General features: G+C 40.6%; 1 protein-coding gene across 1 annotated transcript; it reads right to left on the bottom strand.

Moving 5' to 3' along the window:
• Positions 1 to 3,817: 3,817 nt before the first annotated feature.
• Positions 3,818 to 12,813, bottom strand: dctn2 (dynactin 2 (p50)). The gene is made up of 14 exons (XM_077572448.1): positions 12,549 to 12,813; positions 12,202 to 12,270; positions 9,183 to 9,279; positions 8,687 to 8,748; positions 8,400 to 8,498; positions 8,152 to 8,312; positions 7,779 to 7,932; positions 6,950 to 7,015; positions 6,750 to 6,788; positions 6,563 to 6,640; positions 5,651 to 5,722; positions 5,466 to 5,568; positions 4,700 to 4,791; positions 3,818 to 4,437 (listed from the first exon to the last, which is right to left on the bottom strand). Exons 1-14 carry the CDS (start codon positions 12,582 to 12,584, stop codon positions 4,351 to 4,353), a joined length of 1,215 nt encoding a protein of 404 aa, XP_077428574.1. The 5' UTR covers positions 12,585 to 12,813; the 3' UTR covers positions 3,818 to 4,350.
• Positions 12,814 to 13,281: the final 468 nt, after the last annotated feature.

Here is a 13,281-nt window from a genome sequence, read left to right as displayed (position 1 = left end):
TGTACTCTTCCTTCCTTTTATCCTTTACTCTTCTCTTCCTTTCTTCCTCCCATCATTCCTTTGCGCATTTTCCCATCATTGTTTATTTACTTTCCTGTTCATTAATCATTTTCTTAATTTTTGCTTCTTTTCATCATTCTTTACTTTATCTGTCCATTTCATCCCTTTTTCCTTCATTCTTCCCTATACCATCCCTTGCTTCCACCCTTCTTTTCTTCTTGCCTTTCTCCCTTGTTTCGTTGCTGTCTTTATCATTTTCTTCCTTTCTAACACGCTTTATTCATTTAGTCTTCCCTTCTGTCATTTCCCATCACTTCTTTAAATAAATTAACTTGAAGACGTGTACACAGACCTACTTTCTCCCCGTCTTGTAGTATTATTTGACTAATTCTTAAAGTACTTTGTTTATTCTGTGGTATAAACAAACACATGTGATCCCCATAATGACACAAAAGAGATTTCAGTCGGAGACTCGTAATTGTTGTCCCAGGGCTGTAAAAAACAAAAACAAATATGATGCAAGACTAATATTCATTGTTTTGTAGCTTTTTTTGTGGGTTAAATGCTTTTATAGCTGAGTCTTTGGTTTTAGAATAGGGAGTAAATGATTTGACAGTCCACGTGCCGTAGGTTGCCCACCTATGCTAGTCTAGCTATTAGCAATCACAATTTGCCTGTTTATACGATGCTTTCGGCCACATGGTTATTTATAGCCACTGGCGGATAAATAAACATCCACGGATAATACTCTCGGTGCTTAATACACGCGTGTCAAAGAGTTCATGTAACTTGTACGACATTTTTGGTAACAAAGCGTCACGTAAACAAGACGTTCACGCCCCACAACCCGGTGCGCGGCTGCGCGCCAGGCAAAGCCAAAGCCGTGCGCGTTCGCGTGACGGCGGCGGCGGCGGCGCGCGCGCACGGCTCCCTCATAGCAACAGCGGCGAGCAGCGAATCGCGAGCTCAAACACTTGTCTCCAGGACCGGCTTACAGCACCGGCAACGCGTCACGGCTCGGGTGGCTGTTGCTGAGTAGTTCGGCACACTTGGACCGCCACAACCCCAACACCCCGCCACCACCCTCCCCGCACCCACGCTCCTTCTCCCCTCCACCTCCACCTCCACCCCCACCCGGCTGTCTGTTGACTTTGTCAAGATGGGCTCTTTTCATTAGCCCGGCCTTGTTTACAAGCCGGCTTGCATCATTTTCATTTGTTTAACACTCACACACGTTGTTTACTTCATTCATTATTCGTGCACGTGACATCCAAGGGAAAAGGAAGGGACTCGATTATCGATTCTGATTCAAAGAAAACACAAATAAGACATTTTATTGACACGACCGCGGGCCCCAGAGCTTTGTTATTGAAGACTTACAAGTGTATAAAGTGTACAATAAAACTACAACAAACAAAAAAACATCTCGTTGAACTACTAAAGTTCCTTGGTCAAACAGTAGCTAAAATAAAGTGGAAAAACACCCTTTTGGAACCTCTCAAGTTGAATACAATCTAATGAAGGTTTCCCTTGAAGCTTCAAACTCATGAAAGTAAAAAAAAAAAAAGACGTCACCATAGATTTATTAATTTAATAATAGCTTAGTTCTTGCATTTTGCCAAGAGTTGTTTCTAGTATTTTGACCTTTGTGGTGCTGTATAAAATTGCAAAAAAAAAACACTCCTACGAAACCTCATAAGTTGAATAGAATTGAGTAAATTCACCCGTTCAAATGTCAAACTCTCATCAAACCTTATGCTTGAAGTAACATTGCATCATTCCACACTGTCACACAAGTATAAAAACAAATCTGGTTCTGGTAAACAAAACAAAAATAAAATTAAATATTCCCTGAGAAACCTCTGAAATTTAACACCATCGTGCAAATCAATAAAATAAAATAAAATAATAGAATAAAAGTTCAACACTGTCATGTGAATTCATCCATTCCAGGATCAAGCTGTTATAAAAACTCATTTTTTTTCAAAGTGGCATAATATAACATTCTAAAATGCCATAAGTATGAAAATAAGTGAACAAAACAAAAATGAAGTAAAAGGAGATCCAAGTGGAACCTGCGAAGTTGAGCTGCGTTTTATAGATGTTGTACTGAGCAGCCGGAGGATTTCCTGCATTGCAGTAACTTCCATTTCCTGTTCCCAACCAAGCACACCACACCGCCTCGGTCAAGACTCACGCCACACCCAGTCAGCTCACCCTATACAAACACACACACACACACACACACACTCACTCACACACAGAGGCATGCACACGCACTAACACAGCAGCTGTCGGAAAGCATCCCGGCCGGCTCTGAGGCGAGACGGAGCGATACAGCTGCTAATGTGCTGATAGAATAAAGCCTTAAGTCTAACTTGGCCTCACAAGGTAAACGTTTGAGGAGACCAGATCAAATCATTTTCAAAGTGTTTAAAAAAAAAAGTAAGTTTTGATGTACAATTTGTCTTTTGGGGCGCCGCAAGGTTCTGTTTTACGGCCACTGCTTTTGTATTTGTTGTTTCTGCCCCGAAGCTCCTTCTTGAGAATGCACAAGAATTGCTAAGCTTTCATTCATTCTTGTTTTCATTCAAGATGTAGTCTCCTTACAATCACACGTGAATGTATATTATATTTCAATGTAATTAAAAAAAATAATTTCTTAGAATTTTTTTTCTTGGATTGTGTGTTTTGATATATTTTTGTTTTTAGTGCGTTTGAAAATGAAAAATTAGATTTTTCAAAAGGCGATTTACTTCAAATGTGTATTTATTTTTATGTTAATATATTTTCAAAAAAATTATTTAAATAGTAATTTTTGTGGATTTGATATCTTAATGTGGATGTTTACTTTTTTGCAATGTGATTAAAAAAATACAAATAAAAAAATTCATTTTCTTTCAATGTGTTTTATAAAATAAGATTCAGTTTGTTTGTTTTTTGGTCACTTTTTGTGTGGATTAAATTTTGAATGTCTATTTCTTTGAAATAGATTTATTTAAATGTGTTGTTTTTTTACTTGATTTTTAATTGATTTTTTTGTTTTTTTGAGTTTTTATTTTCATTTATGTGGATTTTCTTTGTATGCCTTTTCTCCCCCAAATAACTTTATTTGAATGTATTTTTTTGTGTGGTTTATTCGTAGAATGTGGATATTTTAATATGTTTTAAATGTATATCTATTTTTAATTTGATTTTAAATATACAGTAACTTATTTGAATGTATGTTTAAAAAAATATTTATTTTTTCACTTCTAATACTGTGATTAATTTTATGAATCCGGCATATAGTTTTTTTTTTCCGTCAGAATTTCAGTAAAACAGCTAGACTTTTTGACAAGGTAAATAATCAACACCTATGTCGTGATTAGGAAATTGTGTAAATGTAGCAGCAACATTGGTTTTTGGGAGGCAAACATGAGCAATGTAGCATCGGAAGTGTCCCAATACTTACGCCAACTCATCGAGATGTATCCATCATCAGTCCTTCTCCATTTACTCGACAGTAACAGTGTTGTGTGACCTAATTGAGTGCAGATGGTCTGGCAGCCCGTTAGATGAGGACACATACATGATATGGCAAACTATGTACAGTGGAGACACGCCCTTCTTTGTCTACTGCAGCTATGGAATACCACGCAAGTCTGACTTCCTTTATTAATAAACATAATTTTTTAGACATGCATAAAAAGTTGTGTATGGATGTTTTTTCCCCTCCATATACGCATTGTGTCTTTCATCAGGTGCTATACTGCCACCTACTGCTTCCCAACGACTCCGTCTGTATGAGTTGGGAATCTGAACACTTCAAAACAAGTCAAGTTAGTGTGTTTTATTGATCATTTTCCATGACCACGATACAGTTGAATGCAACGCCAAAGCAAATTAAAAGTGTGTGTGTGTGGCGTGTCCCTCCCAGTCGTAAGATACAGTAAATACAAGTGAGTGACCGAGCGCAAACAAATAAGGTAATGTAGGCATATTTACATTTTTTCTTTGGAGGCCACACAGTTTTATTTTTTATACACATTTCTAAGGTATCCTTCCAACATTACCGTCAACCATTTAATTGGACATGTAAACAGTACAAATCCAGTCTTGTCTTCAATTCTACTAATAATCCTAAAATACAAACGGTTCGTTAAATTAACTTGAGCAAATTTGGTCTTATTTTCAATCTTTCCCAACATTCCACTTAGTGAAGAAGGCAGAGGTGGAGAGGAAGAGAACAGTAGTAAGAAGAGAAGGGGGTGAGGCGGGGGTCAAAAGAGTCGATGTGGAACTCTCATTTGTCCATGTTCATGTCCAAACGCTTTGTTTTCTTATATATATTTTTTGTCCCCTCCAGCTTTATTTGGACACCTTTTTCATCCTCTGGTCGAGTGTGGCGAAGTTCTCCTCTATGGCCACCAGGTTTTCCTTCATCGTCTGCTGGACCTGACATGAGTAGATGGGGAAGAGGATGTATTTGAGGTGAGAAGGAGCACATTTTTTTTTCTTCCAAATAAGGGCAATGCTTGGTTTTCATTGACTATCAGAATGTCTTTTAATTAATTACGCGTTTGCCTGCATTTGAATTGGTTAGTCATCGTCACAAAACCTTGATTAAATGTACCGTAAATATTTTCAGTCCCATTTGGAAGTTTTTGCTGTCATCTGTGGGACGGTGAGGATTACGTGTAGCTGATATGTTCTTTACCTGTGTCAGCAAGGTGGTGTTGTCCTTCAGAGAGCTGTTGATCATCTGCTGAGTGGTGTCCAGATGTGTGAGCAGTTGGCCAAACTGCATAGCTGTGACACAAACACAAAAAAAATGTTAATCTAAAATTCATATATTATGGAACACCGACTTTGCTATATGTAAATATAGCGTAGCCTTGACATGCGACTATGCTCATATCTCAAATCATATTTCTCCTTAGACAAATTCTGTTCCAGCCTCCCCCGAAAAACTTAACAGTAATAGCATAATTAAAAAAATGTAAATACTTTGGGCATGATGATTTAATGCTGCAATCCAAATGAGTGTGCTGCTCCTTCTAGTGGCCACAGTCACGCAAACACAAACGACGAGTGTGAATGCTGTCCTATTAGTCATTTGTCTTTCAAAACGGTGAAAAACACAATCTATGTCTTGAGTGTACAAGTTAGCATCATCTTGACTGATCAAGTGGCTCATGTTAAAAATCCATGATGATAAAATGGCTTTTTTTTACAATGAAAGGATCAAATCCACGGCTGCTTTGATGCATATAAAAAAAAAAAAAGATGATGTGATATAATCATCTCGTTCTCCCATTGTCAAGTGTTACACTCCGTTTACACATAATGATGACATTTCAACCCCCCCCCACCCCCCCTAACCTCAAAACCTCCCCCGTCAGCTCGTATCGGGGTTCCGAGCAACACTACGCCAGCGCCTTGGCATATATCACGTGCGGCGTTGAGCCTCGCGAGTTCGTCACCTTGCTCGTGCAGCTCCTTGACCGTGACCAGCCTCTGGACCACCTGAGGCACGGAGGTGGACATGGCCTCCCACTTCTGCACCGCGTCGTACAGCTGCGACAGCTGCAAACGCATTCCAGCTTAGCCAACGACGGCAAAAACTTGACGCGCATGTCAGGAAATTGAAAGCGAGGCGAGTGCCGACCTTGTTTTGAGTGTCGGCGTCCTCGATGGCCGTTTTGTGCTTGGCGATCTCGTTCATCTTGCCGAGCACGCTCTAAAATGGAGGAAGGCATTGCGCTCGTGTTAAGATAATGGACACACATTTAGTCAAATGTGAAAAAGATTAATTTTTTTTGTACTTTGTGGAATCATCTCAAGACTCGTTGCTAATGGCAAAGATTTGGTGCTTGCTTCTAAATGCCTTGTAACACAGTAGCAGCAATTAGCATTAGAATATAGCTAAGTTTCATCATTATTCACAAATCTGTTTAAAACTTTTGATCTTATTTTCAACATGGCCCTGGTTGTTCTCTTATACTCTGCTGCCACCTGCTGGCCTTTTTTGTAATAGCTACCATTGTTTTAAGCAACGTTTTCAGGTCAGAGGCTGCATTCAAAGCCTTCTGTATGCTCTACCATTAAAAACATTTTCAAAAACGTATAAATACGTTTTTGAACCATAATATTTAAAATTGGACGTTTTTATACGTTTTTGGGGGTAAATGAGTTCATATAGAATAACAATACCTCCAACAGTTCAGCAAATTCACTATTATTATCCAGAATTTATTTTGGAATGCATCTTCTGTTATTCATTGAAAAACTCGCCTATCAGTTTGTTGAAGTGAGTTGAGGAGCTTCATTTAGACAAAAGTAGTACTTTGTTGCCAACTTGGTGAGAAAGAAATATAGTCATGTGGTGGGGAAAACAAAATCCACCCTTGGTTTGTTCATTCATCAATGTTGTGTTTTCTGTTTGTTAGTCACGTGTTGCAAATGAACAATTTGAAGAAAATAAGATGGTTACAAAAGTATAACCAACTAAAAATAATAGTTTTAACTTTTGATTTTCCCATCTGTCCCCAAAAGTTTGCACATCTGATGTCAACTGTACCTGCAGCCTGGCCTCCACTTGATCCAAAGTAGCCGAGTCCAGCGCACTGACCCTGGCCTGCAGGAGTTCCAAAGTATCCTGAAGCAAAAACAGGTCAAGTTCAAAAGGAAATGTGACGGGAAGTGATGTCATCACTGAAGTGTGATCTCGTTCTTTGGCTAAGATGACAATTAAGTGAACGACTCACTGTCAGACTGACTCCTTGCATGCCGGCGTTCAGAGGGCCCTGCGGTGGAAACGCAAAGGACAGCAACGTAGGTTAAACGCGGTCAAATAAATCAAGGTGGGAGGTTATGTTTCCATAGCAACGGGAGCATGAATACACTGCGTACGTGTGTGTGTGTGTGTGTGAGGTCTGAAGCAGACGGATGGAATTAGTGCCAGTACCTGTTTGTCTGATGCTGAGCCAACAGCCATCTCGATGTCCACCAGACGTTTCTCCAATTCTGCCATCTACAGAGAGAACGAGGTAGCGCAATTAAATACACTTAAATTATATAGCGGTTTAGCCAGCACAGTAAATGTTTTTTTGTGAGAAATTCTCTTTAAGTGTGGTATATAAACTACAAAATTAAATGTTCACCCCCCCCCCCCCCACCCATTTAACCTTTTGGAAATGTATTTTGAAACAAATTCTAACTGAATCGTTATTTTGTTTTTTATCTTCCAATTTTTTTACAGTGGTTTACAATGTTAAATTTACATTTTTGGATTAAAACCTCTACCAGGGTTTACTACTACTTACTACTGAAAAGCTCAGAATATTTGGGGAATGGCAACTGGTGCAAAAAGTTGGGAGAACCGCTAATGTAAATAAATATTGAATAAAATGCAGTAACAAGTATATAATAGGTAGGTAGTATATGTGTTTTTGTAAATAAAACATACATAAAATAAACATACATAAAAATTGTGAATATTTAAGCAGTTTGGCTGGATTTTTCTCTCTTTTCAACTCTGATTGGTTGTTGGTAACATTGTGCATTCTTGCACATTACTGCCATCTAGGGGTAATCTTTGCACATAACACATTATTAATCTTACAAATGTTTTCAAATTAGTTTACAAAGAGTGTTTTAATAAATGCACATAAAAATAATACAAATAATATTTTTTTATATGGTCTTTTTAATCGCAGATTTTCACTGACTGTGGTTGAGTCTGGAAATTCACCCCTCCCAATAAACTGGGCTTCAACTGTATTAATTCATTTTACCTTGGCAGACTCATTGAACTTCTCCTGCTCGGGCCTGCTGTGCAGCTCGTATAGGACCACCCCATCCGGGCCCTTTGCCGCCGTCTGCGCCTTGCCGTCTCCCGCAGAGCAGCTGCGACTGCCTTTGGCCGCCTCGAGCTGTGTGAGCAGGCGCCTGAGGAAGGAGGAGAGGCCGCAAAATTGTTACGGGGGGGGTCCTTGACTTGCGACGGAGTTCTTCTCCTACGGCGACGACGTCACACGAATTTGCACGTAAGCTTGAAAACCATGTAGTCACATCACTAACAGTAGTAAAATAAGTAAACATTTGTATGAAAAAATAAATCTAGAGCCACAACTATAAAACAAGCCACAACTTCATTCTCCAGCTCACCTGGCCAGCGCTCCGTCCGGATCCGCCAGGTTGATGTGCGCCTGCGGTCCCAGCAGCGAGTCAAGGTGAGCGGAAACCAGATGCTGCTTGAGCTGGGCCGCCTGCTGGGCGAGGACCACTGGGGTCAGGCGCTCCTCCGCGTTGCTTTCCTTTGTGACGGCCTGGCGACGCAGTCAACGCGCAACGTTTGAACCGGGTCATCTGCACTTCAACTAAGTTTTTGTGTGTGTGTATGAGGGACAGGCTACCTGGATGGCGTCCACCTCCTGACAGAGCTCCTGGATCTCGTTCACCAGGCGCTGGTATTTCTGCTGTGGCGTTTCCTTGACACCGCAGCCCTCTCCCAGCTGCACCACAACAAGGCAAGAACATAAGAGAATATGGTTGCTTAGGGGTAAGGGTATCATACATACATATTTTGTTTGTTTATAAGTGGACATCCATGCCCCCCCCCAAAAAAATTGCTAGAACTTTATCAAGTTTTCAATATTTTACTCTTTGATGGAATGCCTCCTAAGCGTGTGAATGTACTCACAATTTCAAACTCTCCAGACTCGTAGCCCACTCTTCTGCTTTTACTGATTCTGTCTGAGAAGTCTGCACAAATCAGAGCAAGCAGACCGAGGAAAACAGTCAAAAACAAAGTCTAAATGAAACGCCTGAGCATTAACTCTTTGACTGCCAGACGTTTTCAGAAACGGGTTGTCCCCAGTGCCAGCCGATTTTAAGCATTTTGACTGATCTTTCAAGGTCCACAGAAAATGTTGTGTTTGGACTATGGAAACACACATACTACCAACTGAAAGATTGGACTCTCATCTTTCATCAGAAAAAAAAAAGTTTGTTTCTACCTTATTCCGTTCTTCAGTAATCAACAACAGAAAATGGTTAGTTTCACCTCTGTTTTGAAACAAACGTCTTTTAACGTCTTTGGCACTCCTCCATAGGATTTTACTAAACATTATTTAACGTTTTTGGCAGTCAAAGAGTTAAGTGGTCTTTCTTGATCCATTAAGCGTATCGAAACGGACCGAGTCCTTTGGTGTTGATATGCTTGTCCTTGAACTTGTCGTAGGCAGCGTTGGGGTTGACCACGATTCTCTCCACACTGTCGCTGCACAGTTCCTCCTGTTATTGGGGGGCGACAAAACATGTCAGACGTGTGTGTGTGTGTGCACAATACATATATGCTGGGGGTCCTCGAGTTTACTAGGGTCCAGAGTAGACATATACAACGATCTGAGGCTATGAAAGGTGCGCAAGTTTGTGCGTACGTCGTCACGCTCACTTACTGCCATACTTTGTGTTTTTCCACTGGATTGTTTTATAGTTATGGCATAGATGTGTTTGGTTACTGCAATTATGGCGTCCGTATTCGTGTATGAGATAAGATGCACGCTGCATTCCAGCATGTGTGTACATTCAGGTTTCCGACGTAGGAATGGGACTTTGTAACCGCTGTAAACCAAGGACCCCCCCTTGTATTTAAGAAACAAATGAAAATCACCACAACCCAACAAAATCCCATTAGACGGAATTTCCTTTCAAATGAAAATGATTGTCATGAATGAATCATAAATGAATGACAACATTAAAACGATGCAAATTAGTTTGCGGCGGGATTTCCTTGGTGATTTCAGTATGATTAAAAAGCAGTGTCGCGCTAAAACTCATCTTCCAAACTCATAATGAACTCAATGGAACATCAAGTACACTACGGTACGTGAATGGAACGAGGAACCGGTAGTGTTGACTGCTTGATAATTATGACGATTAACTGAAGACTTTGGATTAAAACACCACTGACACAGACAAGACAATATCAAACGAGGTGACAGTCGGAAAAGGTTACACGGATGGAGGGAGGGGGGGGGGGGGCGGGATGGAGACGAGGAGGGTTAGTCAGGCTCTTACCAGCTCCTTGGGTTTCCAAAGAGAGTTAGAAAGAGCATAAAACGGTTGCGGGGGTGGGAGAGAGAGACAACACGTATTAATGCGGTTATCACAATCACACACATACAAACAAACACGCACACTCAGAGCAGGGTCAGCTGACTGGGATCAGGGAAAGAAGATCAGAAAGAAAGCAGTGAATGCTGGAGTTGAGCACCCAGAAATCTTCTCGGATGTCTCCAGTTCTTTCTCTCTTCCTCCACTTGTGACAGTCTGAGTGGGGTCCTCTTTCACACTACAAATGCATGGCCATGGACAACCGTGACATACCCGAACAGGAAATCCCAAAGATTTTCTGATGCATTTGCACACATAAAAGTGGAGCGGTGCAATTTATTTGTTGTCAAATTCATTTAGCAGAGTATAAGTGGAAGCTCAGAGGGGAAAGAGCCTTTGGATTGCTGCTCCTAAACAATGGAATGAGCTCCTGGTGCACATAGACAAGAACCGTCACAATCAATTATTTTTTTTTAAACCCATTTTTACTCCTTGGGTTCGGGTTACGTTGTTGCTTTAGGATTCTGAATTCTGTCGTAAACCAAGGAGGACCCCCTGTAGTATCTCCACGTTTGGCAACTGCAACATTAAATTTTTTAGGAACAACCAACATGATTCCCCCACAATTTAAAACCCATTGCTACATTTCTTTGATCATCCCCAACAAGTGAGTCAGAAAAGTTCCAGGAATAGTGCCAGAAAAGATGTTTCAAACCCAAACGACAAGTTTACCCCTTCAGTTTGCGTCAGACGATCAATCTCTGAAAACTTGCCGTTTGAATTAAAAATGTATTTTGTGACACCAGATGTGGAAATTTTCCTCGTATAGTTCGATATAGCTTGTGGTGGGAAATACTTGTGTCACATGCAAAAAGCCTGGTATTAAGATAAGGTGCTATTAAGATGTGGAGCACGTGGAGTTAGTCAGAGCAAGGAGTGAGGTTAGCCGTGAAGCAGCTGCTAGACAGCATGATACGTTAGAGAGGGGGTGGAAATACATTTTTCATACAAACAAACACTCCTTTCTTTGAACACACACTCAGGCAAGAAGTTCATCCTGTCTTTCTGAAGTTTAAAAATAGCAACGTATACATTGAGAAAACTATTGAGCCCTTGCTATTACAATTTGAGTCTCCTAATTCCCTTCAAATGAGCACGTAGGAAAAGTGGAAGTGTGATTAGATAAAAACATGCAAGTAAAAGCACAGCACTGAAGCCCACTGAGAGTATAAAATAATAAAACACGGTCAAGCTTACTTGCAAAAGCTAGGATCCGAGGGGAGGTGGGTTAGAGTCAAAACAACAAGGGCATTGGGATGGGAAGACCGACATGGAAGGGAAAATGCCAATTAGGTTTTTCCTCTTCAAGTTAGGAGTCAAAACATTTTCTATAGTGCTTGTCCTCATGATGGTCATGTGTGAGCTTGAGTCTATCATAGTTGACTTTTGACTGAAGCGGGGTCAACCCTGGACTGGTTGCCAGGGCACATATAGACTAACGATCGACACTCACATTATCACCAATTGACAATTTGAAATCTGACAATTCCATTTGAAATTTTCCAAAATCCAGATTACTTTTGGCAAGGGAAATTGGGTACTCTCTGGACTGGTTACCAGTAAATTAAAGAGCACATTCAACCATTATTCTATACCACTTGCCCTTCACTGGGGTCACAATGGATGAGCACATCCCATCTGACTTTTAGTGAGAAAAATGGGTTCCATCCATCGTTCCTGGTAGTCCATCCATCGTTCCTGGTAGCCAATCAGTTGCAGAGCACAAACATTCATTTTCACATCCACAACTATGGACAACTCCTAGGAACGTAGACTGGTAAATTATTGGTATTTTGCAGTTGAGGAAGACCACTATCTGAGAAAATAGGATACAGTATTTATAGTCATGGCGAATACGGCTTAGCTGCAATTACTCCATTAGTCCATTCAAGCTTGTTAGATTGGTTTCTATCACTTTAAAATTCAACTTACTTTATGTTTTTTTTTTTAAATGCCAATCTTTCCTCAAATTAGGATGTGTCCACCAATGATGACGTCATTGGGTTGCAAAAAAAATAAAAAATACAGCAAACAACTTACCGACTCGAACTGAGCCTGGTCATCTTCTGGTAGATCTCCTGTCTCGTACACATCCGGCTCGTTAAAAGCCTATTTAAAGAACAAAATAACATTTAGAAAATAAATAGACGACCAGCAGCATCTTTTAGCCTGGCCAACGCCCCGGCTCATTCAAACATGATACAAATTTGTCTACTCCTTCCTTTATGGTGGCTTTTAGCGCACCACAAGTACATCATTTAGCAGTTAGACTCTTGTATTAATGCAATTTATATATCTTTATAACGCTAATAAAAAAGCTGAGTCAATGTTAGCAAAAGCTATCTTAGCCGAAGCTAGGCTAACCTGCTAAAGCAATGGCCACTTACAATTCCTGGTAAATTTGCGTATTTGGGGTCAGCCATTGTGCGTGAAAACAAAACGCGATACCGACTCAACGCGAAAGACGACACTAAAAGTGTTATTTATCGATTAGGTGAGTCTAAACGTGACAACAAATGGACCGCTGGCAGAGCCGAGCTGGAGCGACTAGCGGACGCCTCGCAGGCTGAGTTGTTCACTGGCTTGGCTTCGTCTGACAGCTTGTGCGTTCGGTTTACGTGTCGACTCCGCTCATTGGCTGTGTTGTTTTGGCTCCACCAGGCGTAAGCGACGAAGACGGCTCATCCCGATACACAAATCAAACAACAAGCAACGCGTAGCCTTTATACGCGTGCGCAGTGTTTACCTAAGACATAAACGGATTTAGCGTTAAAATAATCAACTTTTATTGTTAGCCAGTGTCAAAAGTCAAATCCCAAAAAAATTTTGTCCCCCCCCCTATCATTAAAAATATTTGAAGTTACTTTTCAATTTATATGCACGAGTTGTAACAAAAGTAGCCAGGCGATGGTGCCAAAGATCCAAGCAAATATCTCAGACCAACCAGTAGCGGTTGCCAGATTTGACGCCCCGCCCCCTTTCAGATTAGGTCCATAAATACTGTACTGTATTTCAATTAACGCCAAAAGATTGCGTGCGCCTGAAAGCAAATAATATGTAGCTACTGTAAGAACCTAACTAAGAATTCTGTGCTAACATGCTAAGATGCCCCTTTGAATA

The sequence above is a fragment of the Vanacampus margaritifer genome, chromosome 8, assembly GCF_051991255.1.
Source record: "Vanacampus margaritifer isolate UIUO_Vmar chromosome 8, RoL_Vmar_1.0, whole genome shotgun sequence".
NCBI classification, from domain to species: Eukaryota; Metazoa; Chordata; class Actinopteri; order Syngnathiformes; family Syngnathidae; genus Vanacampus; species Vanacampus margaritifer.
Note: the sequence above shows the minus strand (reverse complement) of the source record. Positions and strands in the feature narration are given on the sequence as shown.

Excerpts from the sequence above, each read along its gene's own strand:
- dctn2 (XM_077572448.1), bottom strand. The coding sequence starts at position 12,584 with ATGGCTGACCCCAAATACGCAAATTTACCAGGAATT. Across the intron at positions 12,271-12,548 it reads ACGCAAATTTACCAGGAATT|GCTTTTAACGAGCCGGATGT; the intron begins GTAAGTGGCCAT and ends TTCTTTAAATAG. Across the intron at positions 4,792-5,465 it reads CAAGGAGCTGCACGAGCAAG|CTATGCAGTTTGGCCAACTG; the intron begins GTGACGAACTCG and ends TTTGTGTCACAG.